Source organism: Trachymyrmex cornetzi, unplaced genomic scaffold (genome assembly GCF_001594075.2).
Source record: "Trachymyrmex cornetzi isolate Tcor2-1 unplaced genomic scaffold, Tcor1.1 scaffold361, whole genome shotgun sequence".
Taxonomy (NCBI): Eukaryota; Metazoa; Arthropoda; class Insecta; order Hymenoptera; family Formicidae; genus Trachymyrmex; species Trachymyrmex cornetzi.
The window spans coordinates 581,315-598,632 of record NW_017298332.1 but is presented as its reverse complement, the minus strand read 5'-3'; the positions used below and the strand labels follow the sequence as shown (position 1 = coordinate 598,632).

Here is a 17,318-nt window from a genome sequence, read left to right as displayed (position 1 = left end):
TACAAATTTGTCATGTAAAAACTAATCCGAAGATAATACTCTCTTATTTTTATACAATCTTATTTCTACGAATCTTTTTTATATATGCGAGTCGTTAGTTAAGATAATAAATTATTGCTAATGTAAAATCCACGGATCTATATCATAATAATGGTGCCGATTAAAAATGTTTGAAAGATGTCTGCGAGACTTCCGCATCTTTCAATTGTCTTTATGCCATTTTTTTCATTCTCTCACTCACATTTCCCATAGCGGTAGCAATTATAGTAACGCCGGTAGTAAGCATTCTCCATTTACTGGGAGTATGTCATCATGACTTCAGCCTGCTGACCCAGAGAGAGAGAGAGAGAGAGAGAGAGAGAGAGAGAGAGAGGGAAGAGAAAAAGAAAGAGAGAGAGAGAGGGTCAAGATCATCGTACTACTTCCTGCCCCGTTTGTGTTACATCGCGAATCTCCCCCGATGCGAAAGACTGTTGCCCCGTTTGCGCTGGCTCCTCGAAGAAACCGGACCTCGTAACAAAACCTGCATCGTGACGGACGTACATATGTACGTACGTCGAGAATAGAGCGTAGCATGAATTCCGATGAGTCCCGTAATGTACCGTTATCCATCGGTCCGTGAATCCCCCTCACCTGGTACATCTCTCGTTTCTCGTCTGCTTGCTCATCATCTCGTAGCAAATGACGACGGGATACGCGCAGCAGCCGAAAGTCAGGGTGGGCGAACGTAAAGGGGCTGGACGTTTTACACGAGCGATTCTACACGGGACCTGACCGAGTACAACCGAATTTGAAAATAATCGACTCATTTTGCCTATAGCAAATAACGCAGGAGTGACATAATTGCGTTAATTTATAATCACTGTAAATTGCAGTGCTGAACTGTTTTTTAAATTAAATATCAACGATCGCCCGGCTCATATCTAAGAAAAGCACGGTAATTTTGAACATAGACGAATGTACGTGTGCGATATAGATGAATACTCTTCCTCATTTTCATATCATCCGGTTTGTATTTATAGCTGTAATATGCATTCATGTATTTATAATTTATTATTAGATTACTACATATTGTAAGTCTCGTGAAATTTTTTCTTTTCCTTCTCCTATATTTTCTAATTATCGCAATTGATTAATTATACTGATTAATTATAATTATCTTTGTTTCATTCTGTGATAACTAATAGCTGCGTATTAAAATGCTTTTATACGGAAAGAACGATTTCATTGAAATATTTAAAAACTAAATATAGATCTGAATATAATTTTGTTGAATCATCAAAATAATTAAGTAGAACGCAAGTATAATAATACTGTAAATATGCAGTGATACAAAAAGTTAATCATTCTATATAATATCTAATTTTTTATTGTCTAATAAAATTATTTCCAGATATGTGTTTAGCTAAATTTTTTTTCAAATACTTTATCGAAACCGTTCTTTTCGTATAGGTTTGCGTCTTATGCGCACTTTACAGAATAAAATGTATATTTATAACAATGTTAAATTAATTTTTACTTAAACTCTTTCAGGTCTAGATTTTTTTAAGAAACAGGACATATATTGTTTTTATTATTTTCGAAGGTTTAGAATAGCGGATCGCTAAACACAAAAATGAGATCAAAACATAAAAATTCAAAATAGCAAATCCAAGAAATAAAATATCAATATATCATATTATAATGAAATTGTTTATAATGAAATTTTTTGGGTTACTAAACACGAAAATAATGTCGAAACATAATTTATGACATAATAGTCAAATTTGGACAACGGATTTGTATTCAGCAGGCAAAAATACGTCGGAAATGATTATTTATACTTGTGTTGCAAAAGAAAAGATCAAATTGTGTTGAACAATGTTAAAATCCGAGAATTCTCCGGTTTTTCTACGTAAATATAATTTTGTTAATCTTACGGTTGTATTTATCATAACATTTGTCAGTTAAAATTTAGACAGTTTCCTTTAAAAATATATTAATATTAATTTAACATAATCACGTATACAGAAACGAAGAGTTATACATTGTAAACATATAGATTACATATCATATATTACAAACGAAATATAAAGTTACTAAAAAATATAGTTACTAAAATCACAATATTTTTCATACTTTGATAGTTGCGAAATTATTATATCAAAATCTATATCCTTATACACATTTCATTTTTAATTGAAAGAATTCCTATGTTTGATAGTTTTTCTTGACTTAGTGATGGTTTAATAATGATCTTAAATAATTTTTTATTAACTTCAATTTACTAAAACTTCTTTCATATGAAGCTACTTTAGTGGAATAATTAAAAATATTCTTTCCGCTATATCTCTAAGTTTGAATATAATTTAGTTAAAAAAATAATCACAAATTAGTTTTTAAAACATCTAAAATAGAAACTGATTCCACATCTGTATGAATTAAACCAAAATCACCATTAGTAAACGAATTAAAATATGTAGGAAATTATATTGCCATTTTTGTGCTTCTTTTTGATAGAAGAATTTCCCTGCAAAGACCGTCGATGTAAACTTAAAAACTTTTGAGTAGTCATTGTATAACACTTGTTATTGGATTATTTTATGTTGTAAATCATGTCAGAATTTATTTTTTCCTCTTTTGTATTTCTGATTATTACACGTTCTCTAATGGATTCCCTTGTTTTGTGCATCACTAACAGGCGGCTACTATATAACGTATGACGTGACCATCATATGTGATTTATGATACATATTAAAGAAATACAGTCGCGCCGCGATCGAGATTCCCGGCACCGCAAACGCAGGCGGAAAAACGCTCGCTTTAACTTATGCTCTAGCATCCTCTATTTTTAGTACGTAACGGTACCGAAAGAGTTACATATACACACACAAATGTGATAATGAGAAATTTTAAAGCTTATCCCTATATGCAAACGAATCGCATCTACGAATCATAAATAATTAATATTATATAAAAGTGAACGTGTAAACAAATATTTGATGAAAACGCAACGCTAGGAACAATCGTGCATCATAAAATATCAAAAATATAATGTTTCCATTATGTTTTTATTGTAATTTGGTCTAAAGTGATAAATATTAATATTATAATCAAATTTTAATAACATAAATAATTAAATTTTTATTATATTAAAATTTAATTGCCACTATTACAATCTGAAAGAAATTAAAAATTAGGCCTTTTTTTAACTGAACTTTTGCACCAGTTCGTCTTTCTTCCTTTTAATTTATCTTTCTGCACTATGATCTATGAAATACTTTCGGAATATGAGGATTAACAACTACATATTCTCGGTGTGTTGGACACACAGCTTAAATTTTGTATATGGATCTAATATCGGCATTATTATCAACTATATGCGACTTATGTCTTTTGTGACCTAGATAGCGAAGTACTATTTATAATTATTATTTTTCGCTTTGATACGCATGTTAATTTTTATTTTCCGCTATTTATATACTTCTATTTGAACTTTGAAAATGACCCACGATTGCGGTTGAAACGTTAGTTGTTAGTCTTTAATAAATATAATTTGTTTCTCTTTCTAATTTTATGTCTATTTCAAAGCCTTTATTTCACATGTTATTTTTTATTTAATTGGCTCGTAGCTATTTTTTAATTTATTCTATTTTTTTTTCTTTTTTTTCTTTCCTCCTGGAGAGAAAGGAAGAAAGATGAGCTAGTGCAAAAGTTCAACTAAAAAGGACAGGCCTACACTACTATAATACAAAATTTATAAATTTAAATATTTCTCAATAAAACAAGATTAATAAATAAGGTAATAGGAGTCTACCTCTGGTTGTTAAAATATCGAGAGTTTATTACAATAAAAATATCCTCTCACTTCGTACGTTTCGACTCCGTTTTTTGAATCATCTTCAGCAACAACGCAACAAAATATACAGCATATTAGGAATCACAGTCATTATCCCAAATTTTCGCAATTGTCGTATGTGCGATTACCATGATTTCGTGAGATCGTGAGTACAATGTCCATTACAGTTGGCTAAGTGGCAATAATAACTCAAACTAAAATTTTTAAAAAACAGTAAAGAAATTAATAAAGAATCCTATGTGGGCCAGACAGGCAGAAAATTAAAAACTAGAATTATGGAATATAAGAAAAATATTAATGGAGCAACATCTTCTCATTCAGTTATTACGCAACATAGGTTGCATTATGATCATGACTTTGATTGGGACAATGTTGAGATTCTAGATGTGAAAGGTTTTTACAATAAGCGAATAATATCGGAAATGATGCACATAAAAAGATAGGCTAATGGTTTAAATTTGCAAACGGATACATTAGCCTTAAGTAACGCTTACATGGAGATTCTCAATTAAGTGTAGTTTGTTTTGTTGTTCGACCACTGTAAATTTGCACACGTATTACAGTGTATAGAAGCGTATTATTGTTCTTGAGAGATTGACTTGCGTCTATTTAATTTAATCGTGCAAATTAAAATTAAAAGATAGCGATGTATTTTACTGTGCAATATTGTATCAAATGGATTTGGATTTTTGTGAGTTGCTTGGTTTCGTGATGTGAGTTGATGGAGTTTATGTTGCTCTCTTCTTTATTAATTTCTTTACTGTTTTTTAAAAATTTTAGTTTCCGTTATTATTGTCACTCAGCCAACTAACTGTAATGGACATTGTACTCACGATCTCACGAAATCATGGTAATCGCACATACAATTGCGAAAATTTTGGATAATGACTGTGATTTTTAATATGCTATATATTTTGTTGCGTTGTTGCTGAAGATCATTCAAAAACGGAGTCGAAACGTACGAAGTGAGAGAATATTTTTATTGTAATAAACTCGATATTTTAACAACCAGAGATAGACTCCTATTGTTTTATTTACTACTCTTGTTTTTATTGATTAAGGAGTTTTAACTTGTTATAGTTATTATTTTATCATTATTAAATATTTCTAAAAATTCAATGGAACACTGATGATCGGTATATAATATCATAAATTTGTACTTGACTGATAATCGATAATATTGTAACCGCAATTTTGTGTTTGATTTATAAATTAAAAAATCAGCACCGAATTAATTAGCTTTTTCATACTATCGACAAGATCCCTGGCTGCATTCTTTATTAAACATGATCTCAGAGACAAGTGTTAAAGATAATTAAAGAAGAAGCAGAATCGATAAGATCCCGTCATTGACGAAATGCTACAGCTAATTATTGCGTAATATTTATACATAACTTATCATATTCAACACTAAATAATCATTAGTCAGATCAAACATTTCATACATTACGATTATTACGATTATATCAACGAATTGATAGGAATCTTGAAGTAGCCATAAGAGTAGTAGAAAGCAATTGATAATGAATAGGACTCTCTTTACATATTATATAAGATAATTTATATTTTATATTAAAATGTATCATGACAAATTTTAAAATATCTCAAAAAATGTTTAATCTGAAGCTTTTTTATTATAAAAATATCTCAACAAGGAGACTATCAGAATATCCATGATGAAAATAAAAAGCTTGTCGATAAGCGTAAACGATAAGTTTCAACGTTTCTTAAATATTTCATTAACTCCTTGTATAGTTTTAATATATATCCATAATACACGCTTCCGCTCGAACGTTCTGAAAGCGTACATAGAACACATCTCTTACATTTCCCGCATGTTCTAAATAATTTTTTTTCATTAACATTTATTTCCAAACGCTTCACAAAACGTATACAAAGCACTTCGATTCGCTTCAATCATTTTTATCTAGAAACTCTTTATCAACGTTTTCAACACTTTCCACAATACTTTGCAAAGAATGATCTGTCATTTTCAATTAAATCGATCTATAGTTCCTAGTAAGAAATTTTTCGATAGTCATATGGCTAATATGCCAATTAGAGAAGACCTTTTCAATGACCTTAACATGTATTATCAAGGTCACAACCTGAGTGATCTTGAAGAGGTTTTAACCGTTGCTCACATTATCCATTCATTATCGTTGTCACATTAAAAAGTTATTAACAAAGAATTTAAGAAATAGGGCGAGTTTTTTAATTCATCGATTGATCAATCCCATTGTGCGCAAATGTAATTTTGTTCTGTAAAAGTTGCATTTGCGCATAATTCGATTGATCAATCAATAAATTAAAAAAACTCGCCCATAGTCTTATTTCTATTATATACGATGGGTGCATTCAAAACGACCACTCAGCTCTTTCATCTGATTGGCATATTCCGTTAGATCCCAAAATATAGACCAATCAGCTGAAAGAAGTTACTAAACAGTTGTCATTCTGAATGAACCGATTATTAAGGATCGACATTAGTGACAAGTTTCATTTACACCTCAATTGTAGTGCAGCTATATGTATATATATCTGTACTTTTTGATCAGACTACTATATATGATATATATTATCTTGTAGAAAAAATATTTTACCATGAAACTCATTTTGGTTATATTTTATGAAATTACGAAGCCTATTAAAGAATCAAATTTTGTAATTTCATTATTAAAAACATAATAAATAAAATGATATGGTGCTTATTTACGGTGCGAATACATGTTTTCATACTATTTTATCTCCTAGACGTAATATTATGTCATAAAACCTTTTTTGTTTTTTTTTTATGAAGATGCATACAGAGCCGGATTTTACAAATTGGTTTTTGAAAAATTATAATAAATAAAATTGTGTGCACCACAACTACACCTTACTTATTTTTATTCTTAATTACATACAATATTAATTTTGCTTACAATAGAATAAATTTGAATTGTGTGTGATTTATGATGCGTATTTATTCTTTAATATTATTAAAAAATAATTCAGATTATTTCTTTGAATTAAATAATGCTCTACTAATGTAAATACACTATTTATTTCGTCAAAAGTTGTGTTAAAAATTAGTTTATTTCAAATTTTCAACAAATGGCAATCGGAACAATTAAATAAATTTATTTTGCAGTTCATCAGCGATCACTACTTACGTAATAACCCTCCTTCAATTTTATCAACCTGAAAATCCAGATGCGCAATTCAATATTATTGTGGTAAGATAAAAAAGATTTTTTATCTTACCGCAATAATACTCCGTTTAACGTTTTACGTTGAATTGCGCATCTAAATTTTTAGGTTGATAAAATTGTGTTAATGTGATTGTATTATATTATATAGTGATAAGTTTGTTAAACATTGTAATAAAAGAAAAACAGGAGTTCGCCAATTCATTTAATCAACTTCCTCGGTAGTTGGTCCAGTGCCATCACTAGGATTGGATTCTGCTCCGCCAGCATCAGGGAAACCACCAGGCGCTCCGCCACTTTGGTATAGTTTCGTGACGATGGGATTACATATGGCTTCCAATTCCTTTTGCTTGTCAACGAATTTTTCCTTCTCTGCCAATTGATTGACGTCTAACCAGGAGATGACTTCGTTGCATTTAAAAAGGACTTTCGCCTTATCGGGCGCATCGATCTTATCTTTAACTGTGTCCATCGTACTCTTCATATTGGAGCAGTATAACTCGAGAGCATTTTTGGCGGAAATTCTCTCCTGTTGTTGCTCGTCCTCTGACTCTCGGTACTTTTTGGCTTTGTGTACAATCTTTTCTATGTCTTCCTTCGACAAGCAACTCTTGTCATTCGTAATCTTGATGTTATTTTCCTTGTCTGTAGATTTCTCGATTGTAGAGACACTTGATACGTCTGTAAAACAAAATACAAAAATTTGAGATATAGAACACGTTATTTAAATTATAATATATTATAACGATTAATTGAACAATGAGTATGAAGTAGCTGTAAAATAGCTTCTGAATTTTTGGAATCCTGATGGAGTCACTGACTAGAACGATGCTGTAAACTTGAATCTTGTCTACTTTCGTATCTCTAAGTGCCATGAGTTCGAGAATGCTCCTAAACAGATTGGCATAAAGTTCCTCGTATCTAGGTCTGATGACCGATGTATAGAAATCGATACTATCAAACAACAAATTAATCTCGATGCTCGCCTGCGTCAACGAGCTCAACATTCTCCTCACCTTCTCACATTGTGCGAATAATCCTATGTACATTTCACCGACGTATCTCACGCACACATATACATAATTTTTTATAAAACAATAGCGTTGTTAGACGTCCAAGTCTAATTTTAAAAACTTCATATTTGTTAACTGTCCATGTTGTGTAAACTACTAATTTGTGGACCACAGTTCTGTGAGTATAGATTACAAAACTTATATATCGAACAAATGTTATGATATTTTAGCAGCTCTGACGCCATATTGGGTTAAAAAATGGTAAAGATTTAGAACCTCCTTTAGAGGACCAGCTCGTTTTTGTTTGGGATCAAAAAAATAATTATCATAAATTTTTTAAAGATAAACAATTATAGCTATCAATTTGAAGCTCGTATATACATTTTATTTATACTTGAAGAAATATCCAAGAATTTTTACAAGCAAAAATGAGTGAGATCAACAAGATGAATACTCCAAAATCCGATGTTCACTAAATTGCTGTCACTGCAGGGAGGGTTCTGTTAGCACACATCTCAATAGTACATTCACTTACATCGGCTAGTGCCTAATAATTTTTTACTGCTTTGCCGACAGGAATACTTTATTTTAAATTGGCTAATTAGCGATGTGCTATCAGAACTCTCTTTCACTGTACAACCAAAGTGAGTTGTCTAAAATAAAAAAAAAATTAATTTATAATTAGTAACGTTAATTAATTATGTTAAATCTAATGAAATTTAAAAAAAATTCAAATTGTTTTTAAAAAAAGGCTCTATTTATACTTTTTTTCAATTAAATATGTAAAAAATATTATTCTTTAAAAATTTATTAATTTTTTTTAGATTTAGCATATACAGAAAATGGTTATAATTTGTGTGCAAAAAGCTTAAGTCAATGCGTTGAGTCATTTTCTTTCTACAGTGACAGCAAAATTGAAAAATGACTTTTTAAAAAAACACATTAAAAATTTTCATTAGAGAATATTTCTGTTTTATTTTACTTACAATAGGTTTTCTGCATAATCAGTAATTCCTGGGCAATAAAAAAATTCTTCATCTTTATAAATATCATTGAATTGGATATCATTCCATTGCATTGGTACTTTTAGGCCATTCTTTCGATATGTGGCACATTGTTCACTGTCTATCATGTCAGCGCTTCACATTTGGGATCTATTCAAATTTCCATTTACAAAAAATCAAATAACTTTCATTAAATATATCAGACGCCAGCAACATTCCAATTTTTATTGTTTGTTTCAAATCACAATGAAAGTATTTTGGTGCTAAATGTCATAACTTTCACATGTATTCATCCATGTATATGTATGTATAAAGGCAGGGAAAAAACATCTGCTAATCTAATAGCGTTTTTGGCCCGGCCAGGTTTGCACCAACCTAGGTTGTATTAATGGCGTTTTGTGCTCTCCTATTGATAGAGCGGGTGACGTCAACCAATAGGAAAGATTAATCCAACCCAGATTGGTGCAAACGCGATTGGGCCAAAAACGCTATAAATCTGTATATTTTAAAATAACAAAAGCCAGGTATATTATAATATAATATACACCAGCCAGGTTTGAACAGTCAAAATCTTACTTTTTATCTCTTGGAACGTTCAAACTGCTACAACTCCGACAATCAAGATATACCATTCAAATTTTCTGGAAAATATTCTTTAATAGTTATCATTTGAAAAAAATATGACAAAAGTCATTTTTTATTCCAAAAACGAGCTGGTCTCCTTAAAAACGAACATTATTATAAAAATAATAAAAATACCTTCACAAGTATCGCGCTGCTGCTTTTTATTTTGCTCAAGTTGCAGCGGACGCACTTCGTATTTGTCGAGTATACGGTATACATTGCTTCGATTCGTACCAAATAAACGAGCTATATGGCACACATTCTTTCCATCTTCATACGCTCGCAGGATTTTCTCCTCACTGTAAACACTCCTTTTTACACCACCATAATGATGTGTAAATAGTCGAGTTACGAATACTGATCCTGTTTCACGTAAACGATGGATACATCTCAGAATAGCAGAGGAATTGGGTTGTTTGCGTTCGGGAAATCGTTCCGCGTAGAGACGGCGTGTTTCGCTGCCGTTTCCTCCGCATGCACCGTATGTAATAATCATGTCAATGTATTCATTAGCACTATATGCCATGTTCTCGCAATAAATACAATCCTGGAGTACACACACTTTGAGAACACTGAACGAACTGGGCTACTGGGCTTGGGCGCTCACCATAAACTTCTATATATTAACACTTGACTGTGTAACCGTCGCGACCATCTTGGAATCGTGACGATATAAGCGAAAAATGACTTTTCTTGCATGCCATTTGTAAATAAAGAAAATTTGAATTAAACGAAATAATAAAATCGCTTTAAAAAGATAAAAATGATCTGAGTTTCTCCTTATCTCCCCTCACAGTCAATAAATAATCGTAAGACACGTAAAGACTTATTCAGACAGGAAACAGACGATTTGACAGTTATTAAAAATAGTGAAAAATATACTTTTACGTATGAAATTCCAAGATAACTTGAGTCTTTGCCTATTTTTACTTTAATAAGTATGAGATAAGTCACAGTTTCACAATTAAGCACATAATACAGAAACGGCATGCAAAAAAAGGTTTCGTGCTGACTAAGGTTAATTCTACAATGTGCTTTTTGTTTCCTGTTTCTTGCTGTTTGTCTCTTGCCTTTTTGATCAAGAAGGCAAGAGACAAACAGCAAGAAACAGGATACAGAAAGCATATTGTAGAATTAGTCTAATTCGACTACCAATCCTCCAGCAGGAAAACAAGCATCGTATATCGTATATGCCAACTTTAGCCCGGATCCTGAAGGCCCGTCTACAATACACGGAGTAAGAAGTAAGAGAAATTGACAGTCGAATGTGAGAAGAATAATCGACTGTGATTGGTCAATTTCTTACTCTTACTTCTTACTCCGTGTATTGTAGACGGGCCTTAAGAATATGTACCAATCGAAGTTCTCCGTTTCTTTCCCTTCCATGTAATAGAGACCTCTGGTTGGTTCAATTTCTTATGCCTTAAGGCCCGTCTACAATACACGGAGTAAGAAGTAAGAGTAAGAAATTGACCAATCACAGTCGAATGTGAGAAGAATAATCGACTCTGGTCAATTTATTACGATTTAAGACTTAACGTTAGGTAATAGCTTATTGTAGAAAGCCTATCAGACTTCCTTGAAACTAAATAGTTGAACAGTTAATAGTTTAAATCTTTGAGGACTCGGGAAGAAGTAAACTAGAACTAAGAGTACATTCCAAAACGTCTTCTCCGAAGAAAATTCTATTCGAAATATACAGGGTCTCCGACCTACGAGATCGGCTCTCATGAACAGGTAGTATTATATCCCAGAGCTCTGATTGGACGGCTCGTTATTCCCTGTTGCCTGTGCCTATTGCCTGTGTCTATTGTGTTTCCAGCTTAACAGTTGCAAAGCTGCTTTCTCTTGATGAGTTCAGGTTCCTACTAGAGTATCACCCAGGTATCATTCCATCTTTGTTGTTTATCGTACATTAGACAAGGATGACATGACACCCGGGGAGCACTTAGATGGGAATCTGAACACGCCTTCTGCTGAACACAAAGTCATCCTTATTTTACCAAGGCCGCAGCCGATACACGCTCACAACGCTTAAAAATCATTTCATCCTTGTTGTTTGTCAAATGTTAAACGAAGACAAACAATGCTCATGAGCGTTGTCAGCATGATTCGGACCACGGCCCAAGTGCATCACTAGTCACAAGCGTATATAAGTATGTGGTATGAAATCAGCTACATTCGACTGTGATTCAACAATATCTTACGGTTTTAAAGCTCACTGCACCCAAGTATTGTATTTCATACAATTCAAAGGATCATTCAGGACTTAAGCGCTTATAATTATCATTTTGTCGTTTATTAAATGTAAAACAAGGAAGTGCCGAAAGCATCCCACCGAACGTGTCCGTGATGTGATTGTATAAATACTGTGAAAAGGTTTACATTTTAATGATTATGAATTAAATTATGAACACAATGGCACAAAGAAAATCCAACGTATGGAATTTTTTTAAAATATGTAGTGATGATGAAAGAAAAGCTGACTGTATTCTTTGTGAAACTACATCACGAAAGCAAATTGTGAGAGGAAAATCACGTAAATTATTCTCGACTAAACCATTATGGAACCATTTGAAAAGTAAACATCCGTTGATAATGAAAACCTTAGATGGAGAAATAAATGTCAGTGAGAATATTAAAGTTGAAATAGATGACTATCCAATTTCTGATTCTTTATCTACAACAATAACTTCAAAATCTTATGACCCTTTATCTACAACAATAACCTCAAAACCTTGTGAAAACTTTATGTCAGAAACTTGTGTTTTCCTCCAAGAGAAAAATTCCAAAAGTTTTTTATCCTGTGAGACACAGCCTACTTTACAGTGTATAATTAAGGAAGAAGAAATGTGGTCTTTAGATGATTCAAGATCAGTCAATATAACTAAAAGGATAGGTATGTTTTATTTTTATATTTATTTTAAAGAATCACTATGTATTTCATATAAATGAATATTTACGCTATTTTGTAAATAGTGTCACGTCAAGTTAAAGTATAAGCATTGTAAGAATTATTAAATCAAAATAGTATTCTTCTTGAATAATATAGGTTTATAAAATTAATATTATCTTTATTATTAATTATTATAATACAAATATGTCCACATACATTCATTCAGAGTACGGTCGAGTTGCCGCTACAAATGCTTTGAAACATTTTTTGATTGGTCAATTAGTAAAACGTTTCGCTTTACTCCGTTTCCCTTGAAACTCCCTCCTCTGTTCGTGTTCTAGTTGTCTCTTACATGTTGATTGCTCTTGGTCATTTATGCAACATGTCACTATTAAATGTAGAGCAGCATACATGTGTCTTTGTCGCCTTTATCCATTCCGTCATGTTCTTACTGTCTCTCAGAAGCTTCACCTCTCTCAACTTCTTGTCCTCTCCCTCTTTAATTACGTTGATATTGTCTATATACCGAGCTTAAGCAGTCAACTCTTAAATCGCATCCAGCGCATTCAAAACTCCTGCCTTCGTTTTACTTATGGCTGTCGTAAATTTGACCACATTACTCCTTTGTTCAAGAGATCTGGCTGGTTAAATATTAGGCAACGTTTCATTTTTCACTTATGCTGCATGATTTTTTATGTTCTCCGTTCCAATACTCCTTCGTATTTCCGCAATCTCTTACATTATAACTCAGAATTTCATGCTGACTGCGACCCGTTATAATAACCTGCTCTTTACGCCTGCTCACCGATCTGTCAAATTTCGAGCTTCCTTCTCTCACTGCAGCCAACTATTATAATTCGTTACCTCTGGATGTAAGACTTTCCTCCTCCCTTTCTTCTTTTCGTTCATCCGCTTCTCAATTAATTTTATCTCATTTCAATTAATATTGTAGTTTGATTATCTTAGTCATTATAACATTGTACTTCGATTACTATATTCATTGTAATAATATGTCATTCTATTATCATCATCTTATCTCATTTCAATTATTGTTGTCGTTGAATATCATAGTCAATGGCAATTTCAACCACACCCTTAATGAAAGGAATTTTTTCTTTATTATTACTTTGATTTAGCAATCCTTCTACTTCCAATATAAATTATATTTTTCGATTGTATATTTTAGGTGAAATGATAGCACTTGATGCTGAAGCATTCACATTAGTTGAACGAAAAGGCTTTGAAAGGTTAATAAAATATTTGGCACCGCAGTATCCTCTACCTTGCAGAACATATTTTTCTGACAAAATTATACCACAGTTGCATGAAACTTTGAAAACACGTATTTGTAAAAAATTAGCTACTGCGACATACATATCGTTCTGTACTAATATCTGGACTTGTTCAGCAAACAATGAGGCAATCATAAGTTTAACAGCTCACTTTATACGAAGTGATGATATGGAGAGAGAAACGTATGTTCTCAGTGTGAAACACTTTCCTGATAGCCATGCTGTTAATATAGATCAGATATTAAATGATATAATGGAAGAATGGCATATAAGTTCTAATCAAATTCACCTGATTTTAAGAGATAACGCCTCTAATATGATTATTGGAAGTAGTATGTATTACTTAATATTAATAAGTTTATATTGGATGCATTCAATACTACAACCGCTGAGCGTTTAATGAGCTCATGCATCTGTCTAGTTTATATTTTTGGATTTAATAGAATATGCCAATTAGATACAAGAACTCACTGAGCGACTGCAGTACTGAATGTATCCATTGAAGAATATATTTTTTAAGTAACCTAGTTACTTTTGATTTTAAATTAGCGATATTGATTATGTTAAATATCTTACAGGTTTGTTAGGAGATAATATAGGATGTGTTATTCACACTTTACAACTTGTAATTCATGATTGTATTTTTAAAAATCAAAAGTTTATTGAAATTTTAAGAAAATGTCGGAAAATTGTTGAACATTTTAACCATTCTTCACTCGCTTACTCGAAACTCAGTAGCATTCAGAAAATTTTGAAGTTGCCAAATCATAAATTAATCTACGATGATACAACACGATGGAATTCTACATTTTATATGTTGTCAAGTCTTCACGAACAACGACAAGCGATAACTGCATATGCTGCGGATAGAGACATACCAACTCTTACAGTTATGCAATGGAGTATAGTAGAAAATGTTTTACATGTTCTCCAACCATTTGAAGAAATAACTAAAATATTAAGTTCTGATTGCGAGACAATTGGATACGTTATTCCGGCAGTTGTTATTCTACATTCGTATCTTTCAAAACGGCAAAAGGATGCTGGAATAGTAATGTTGAAGGAAGAACTCAAGAAAGCAATGGAAGAACGATTTTTCATTTCTACAGGTATTGTTTTAATAAGTTCATTACTTTAATGAATTTACAATGTTATTTTTTTTTCTTTGAAATAAATGAATCAATTTTTTATCATTATACAGGATTCAAGGATCGAAAATGTTTTGTACTAGCTACCGTTTTAGATCCAAGATTCAAAACAAAGTTTTTATCAGATGAAAATAAGGTCAAACAATGGATTATTACCGAATTGCTTGAAATGAACAATACAGTCATCGAAGATGATGAAAACAATATGCAAAATCATGATAATCCTCTTCAAAAACAAGATATCAGTGAAACACAAGATGACATCTGGAAGTGCTTCGATGACATAATAAATAATTCAAAATTAGATAATGATAACAATTTTGAGGATTCATCAAGTGAGACGTTTAATAGACAATCCAGTGATAGAACTGAGAAAATTGCAATTTACAATGCTGAATTAACAAAATACCTAACGCTACCTCTATCACCGAGAAATGAAGATCCTTTAATATGGTGGAAAACTCATGTTTTAGAATATCCTAATCTCAAAACTTTGGTTTTGAAATATTTGAGTGCTCCACCATCTTCCGTGCATTCAGAAAGACTTTTCAACGTAGGAAAATTAGTTTATTCTGATAATCGAAATAAATTGTCACCGAAAAATGCTGAAATATTACTGTTTATCATGAAAAATTTATTAATATTAAACTTTAATTACTGAGCAATGCCTAGAGTGACCAGTGTCGTGTCCAGTTTTTCCTGGACATGTAATCTTTTTTTTTTTCCTTTTTTTTAAAGCATTCGAGGCAGTAATCTCAAATTGTGAGATTTTCCGAGGCATGCACAATAACATAGTGTAGTAGCGTACAGATATATGAATCGGAAGAACTTGATATTGTTATATCCTTTACAGGAATAAAATAGGAAATATGAAAGGAAGTATTAAAAGATATTGTACAAATTTTTATAAAATAAGTAATATAATGAATTTATTGATTCTTTGTATTTGCCGACTTATTATATGTAGGGAATGGAAGTAACTCGTTACTTATAACGAAGTTACAGTTATAAGTTACTTGTTCGGTAACTTTACTAGTAACTGCGTTACTTTTTTTCTTTGGTAACTGTTAACGGTAACGAAGTTACATTTTTTTGGTAACGGTAACGAATTTTACAGTTACTTTTATCGTTACTTTGCACATGATTGGACACGATACGATACAAGCCACTTACACTGTAAAAAAATTTCGTAAATTTTCACATATAATAAATGTAAAATAGATTACATGATTAGTTCTGTAAATATAAAAAATCAGGCAATTTTACAGAAATTATGTAATTCCACAAAAATTATGTAAATTTGTTTTTATTGTATAAATATATCTTATTTTATATTGGAAATTATGTAAATAGCAAGATATTTTGAATATTTTCTGTAATTATCCAAATTTTTGTAATATTATGTAATATAAAAGAAATTTATCGCGTATTGTTGTTAAATGTATATAATAATCAGGGATGGGAAAGTTACTTTGTAAAAGTAATTAATTACAATTACAGTTTTTCTCTTTCAAAAAGTAATTAATTATCGTTACAAGAGTTATTGACTCTGAAAAGTAATTCGTTACAGTTACTGAAAAAGTAACTTTTTTCATCGGAATTTTTACTAGTAGTATCGACTATTAGGGCTGTATTCAGAAACGTTATCCAACTGCCTTCATATATCGTTTTATCCTTGTTTTTCACCTAATATTAAACAAGGATGATACACGGGGTCATCAGAGTAATACAGCCTAGGACAATTAAAAAAAAGACTGGCTTACATTTACATCAGGCCTGTCCAACACTTTGCTCGTGAGTCGAAAACGCTTCCCCCACTCCGTCATCTCAGTAGAGCGAGACGGAGCGAAAATAACAAATAGGCGTCAAGGCTCCGCCTGAATTCAGGTCTCTGTCCGAGATTCATAGAATAAAGATTCATATAAAATGTATAGACAGTTATTTAAGCATACAATCATCCCAGGACATGTAAATTTTACATGTTATACAATTTTATTCAAAAAGATAAAAAAATTGTATGGCAAAGACAGTTTTCGTTGAAGTAATATAAACACATATGTATATGAATATAAAATAGCACACATATATACAATGTTTTTTGTAAAAAAAATTCTTTTTATATTCGGCTAAAAGTTGCAAATAAATTCCAGCACTAATCCAAAATGGTGTACAACCGTTCACGGAGCGCTCTTGTATTTGATTGGCGGATTCCATTAAATCTCAAAATATAGACCAAACAGGTACAATAGTTCATTGAATGCTTTAATTAAATTTCTTTCTTCTGATTAATCAAATGTTTCGAAGTATTTGTA

The 17,318-nt window shown here is 31.6% G+C and overlaps 2 protein-coding genes across 4 annotated transcripts; one reads left to right on the top strand and one right to left on the bottom strand.

Annotated features, from left to right (window-relative positions):
- Window positions 1-6,916: 6,916 nt before the first annotated feature.
- On the bottom strand, window positions 6,917-10,885 carry LOC108763468 (heat shock 70 kDa protein cognate 4). 3 transcript variants are annotated; one of them, XM_018511112.1, is made up of 3 exons: window positions 10,823-10,885; window positions 9,806-10,286; window positions 6,917-7,710 (listed from the first exon to the last, which is right to left on the bottom strand). In XM_018511112.1, the coding sequence occupies exons 2-3, from the start codon at window positions 10,194-10,196 to the stop codon at window positions 7,235-7,237; spliced, it is 867 nt and encodes a 288-aa protein (XP_018366614.1). In that variant the 5' UTR covers window positions 10,197-10,286; window positions 10,823-10,885; the 3' UTR covers window positions 6,917-7,234. The 3 variants fall into 3 exon arrangements, with proteins under 3 accessions (XP_018366614.1, XP_018366615.1, XP_018366613.1); XM_018511113.1 differs by lacking the exon at window positions 10,823-10,885 and adding an exon at window positions 10,601-10,806; XM_018511111.1 differs by lacking the exon at window positions 10,823-10,885 and adding an exon at window positions 10,553-10,569 and having other exon boundaries at window positions 9,806-10,325.
- A 936-nt stretch (window positions 10,886-11,821) lies between these two features.
- On the top strand, window positions 11,822-15,891 carry LOC108763467 (zinc finger BED domain-containing protein 4). Its single transcript, XM_018511110.1, has 4 exons — window positions 11,822-12,569; window positions 13,753-14,190; window positions 14,437-14,967; window positions 15,060-15,891. The coding sequence occupies exons 1-4, from the start codon at window positions 12,080-12,082 to the stop codon at window positions 15,665-15,667; spliced, it is 2,067 nt and encodes a 688-aa protein (XP_018366612.1). The 5' UTR covers window positions 11,822-12,079; the 3' UTR covers window positions 15,668-15,891.
- The last annotated feature ends 1,427 nt before the right edge of the window (window positions 15,892-17,318 follow it).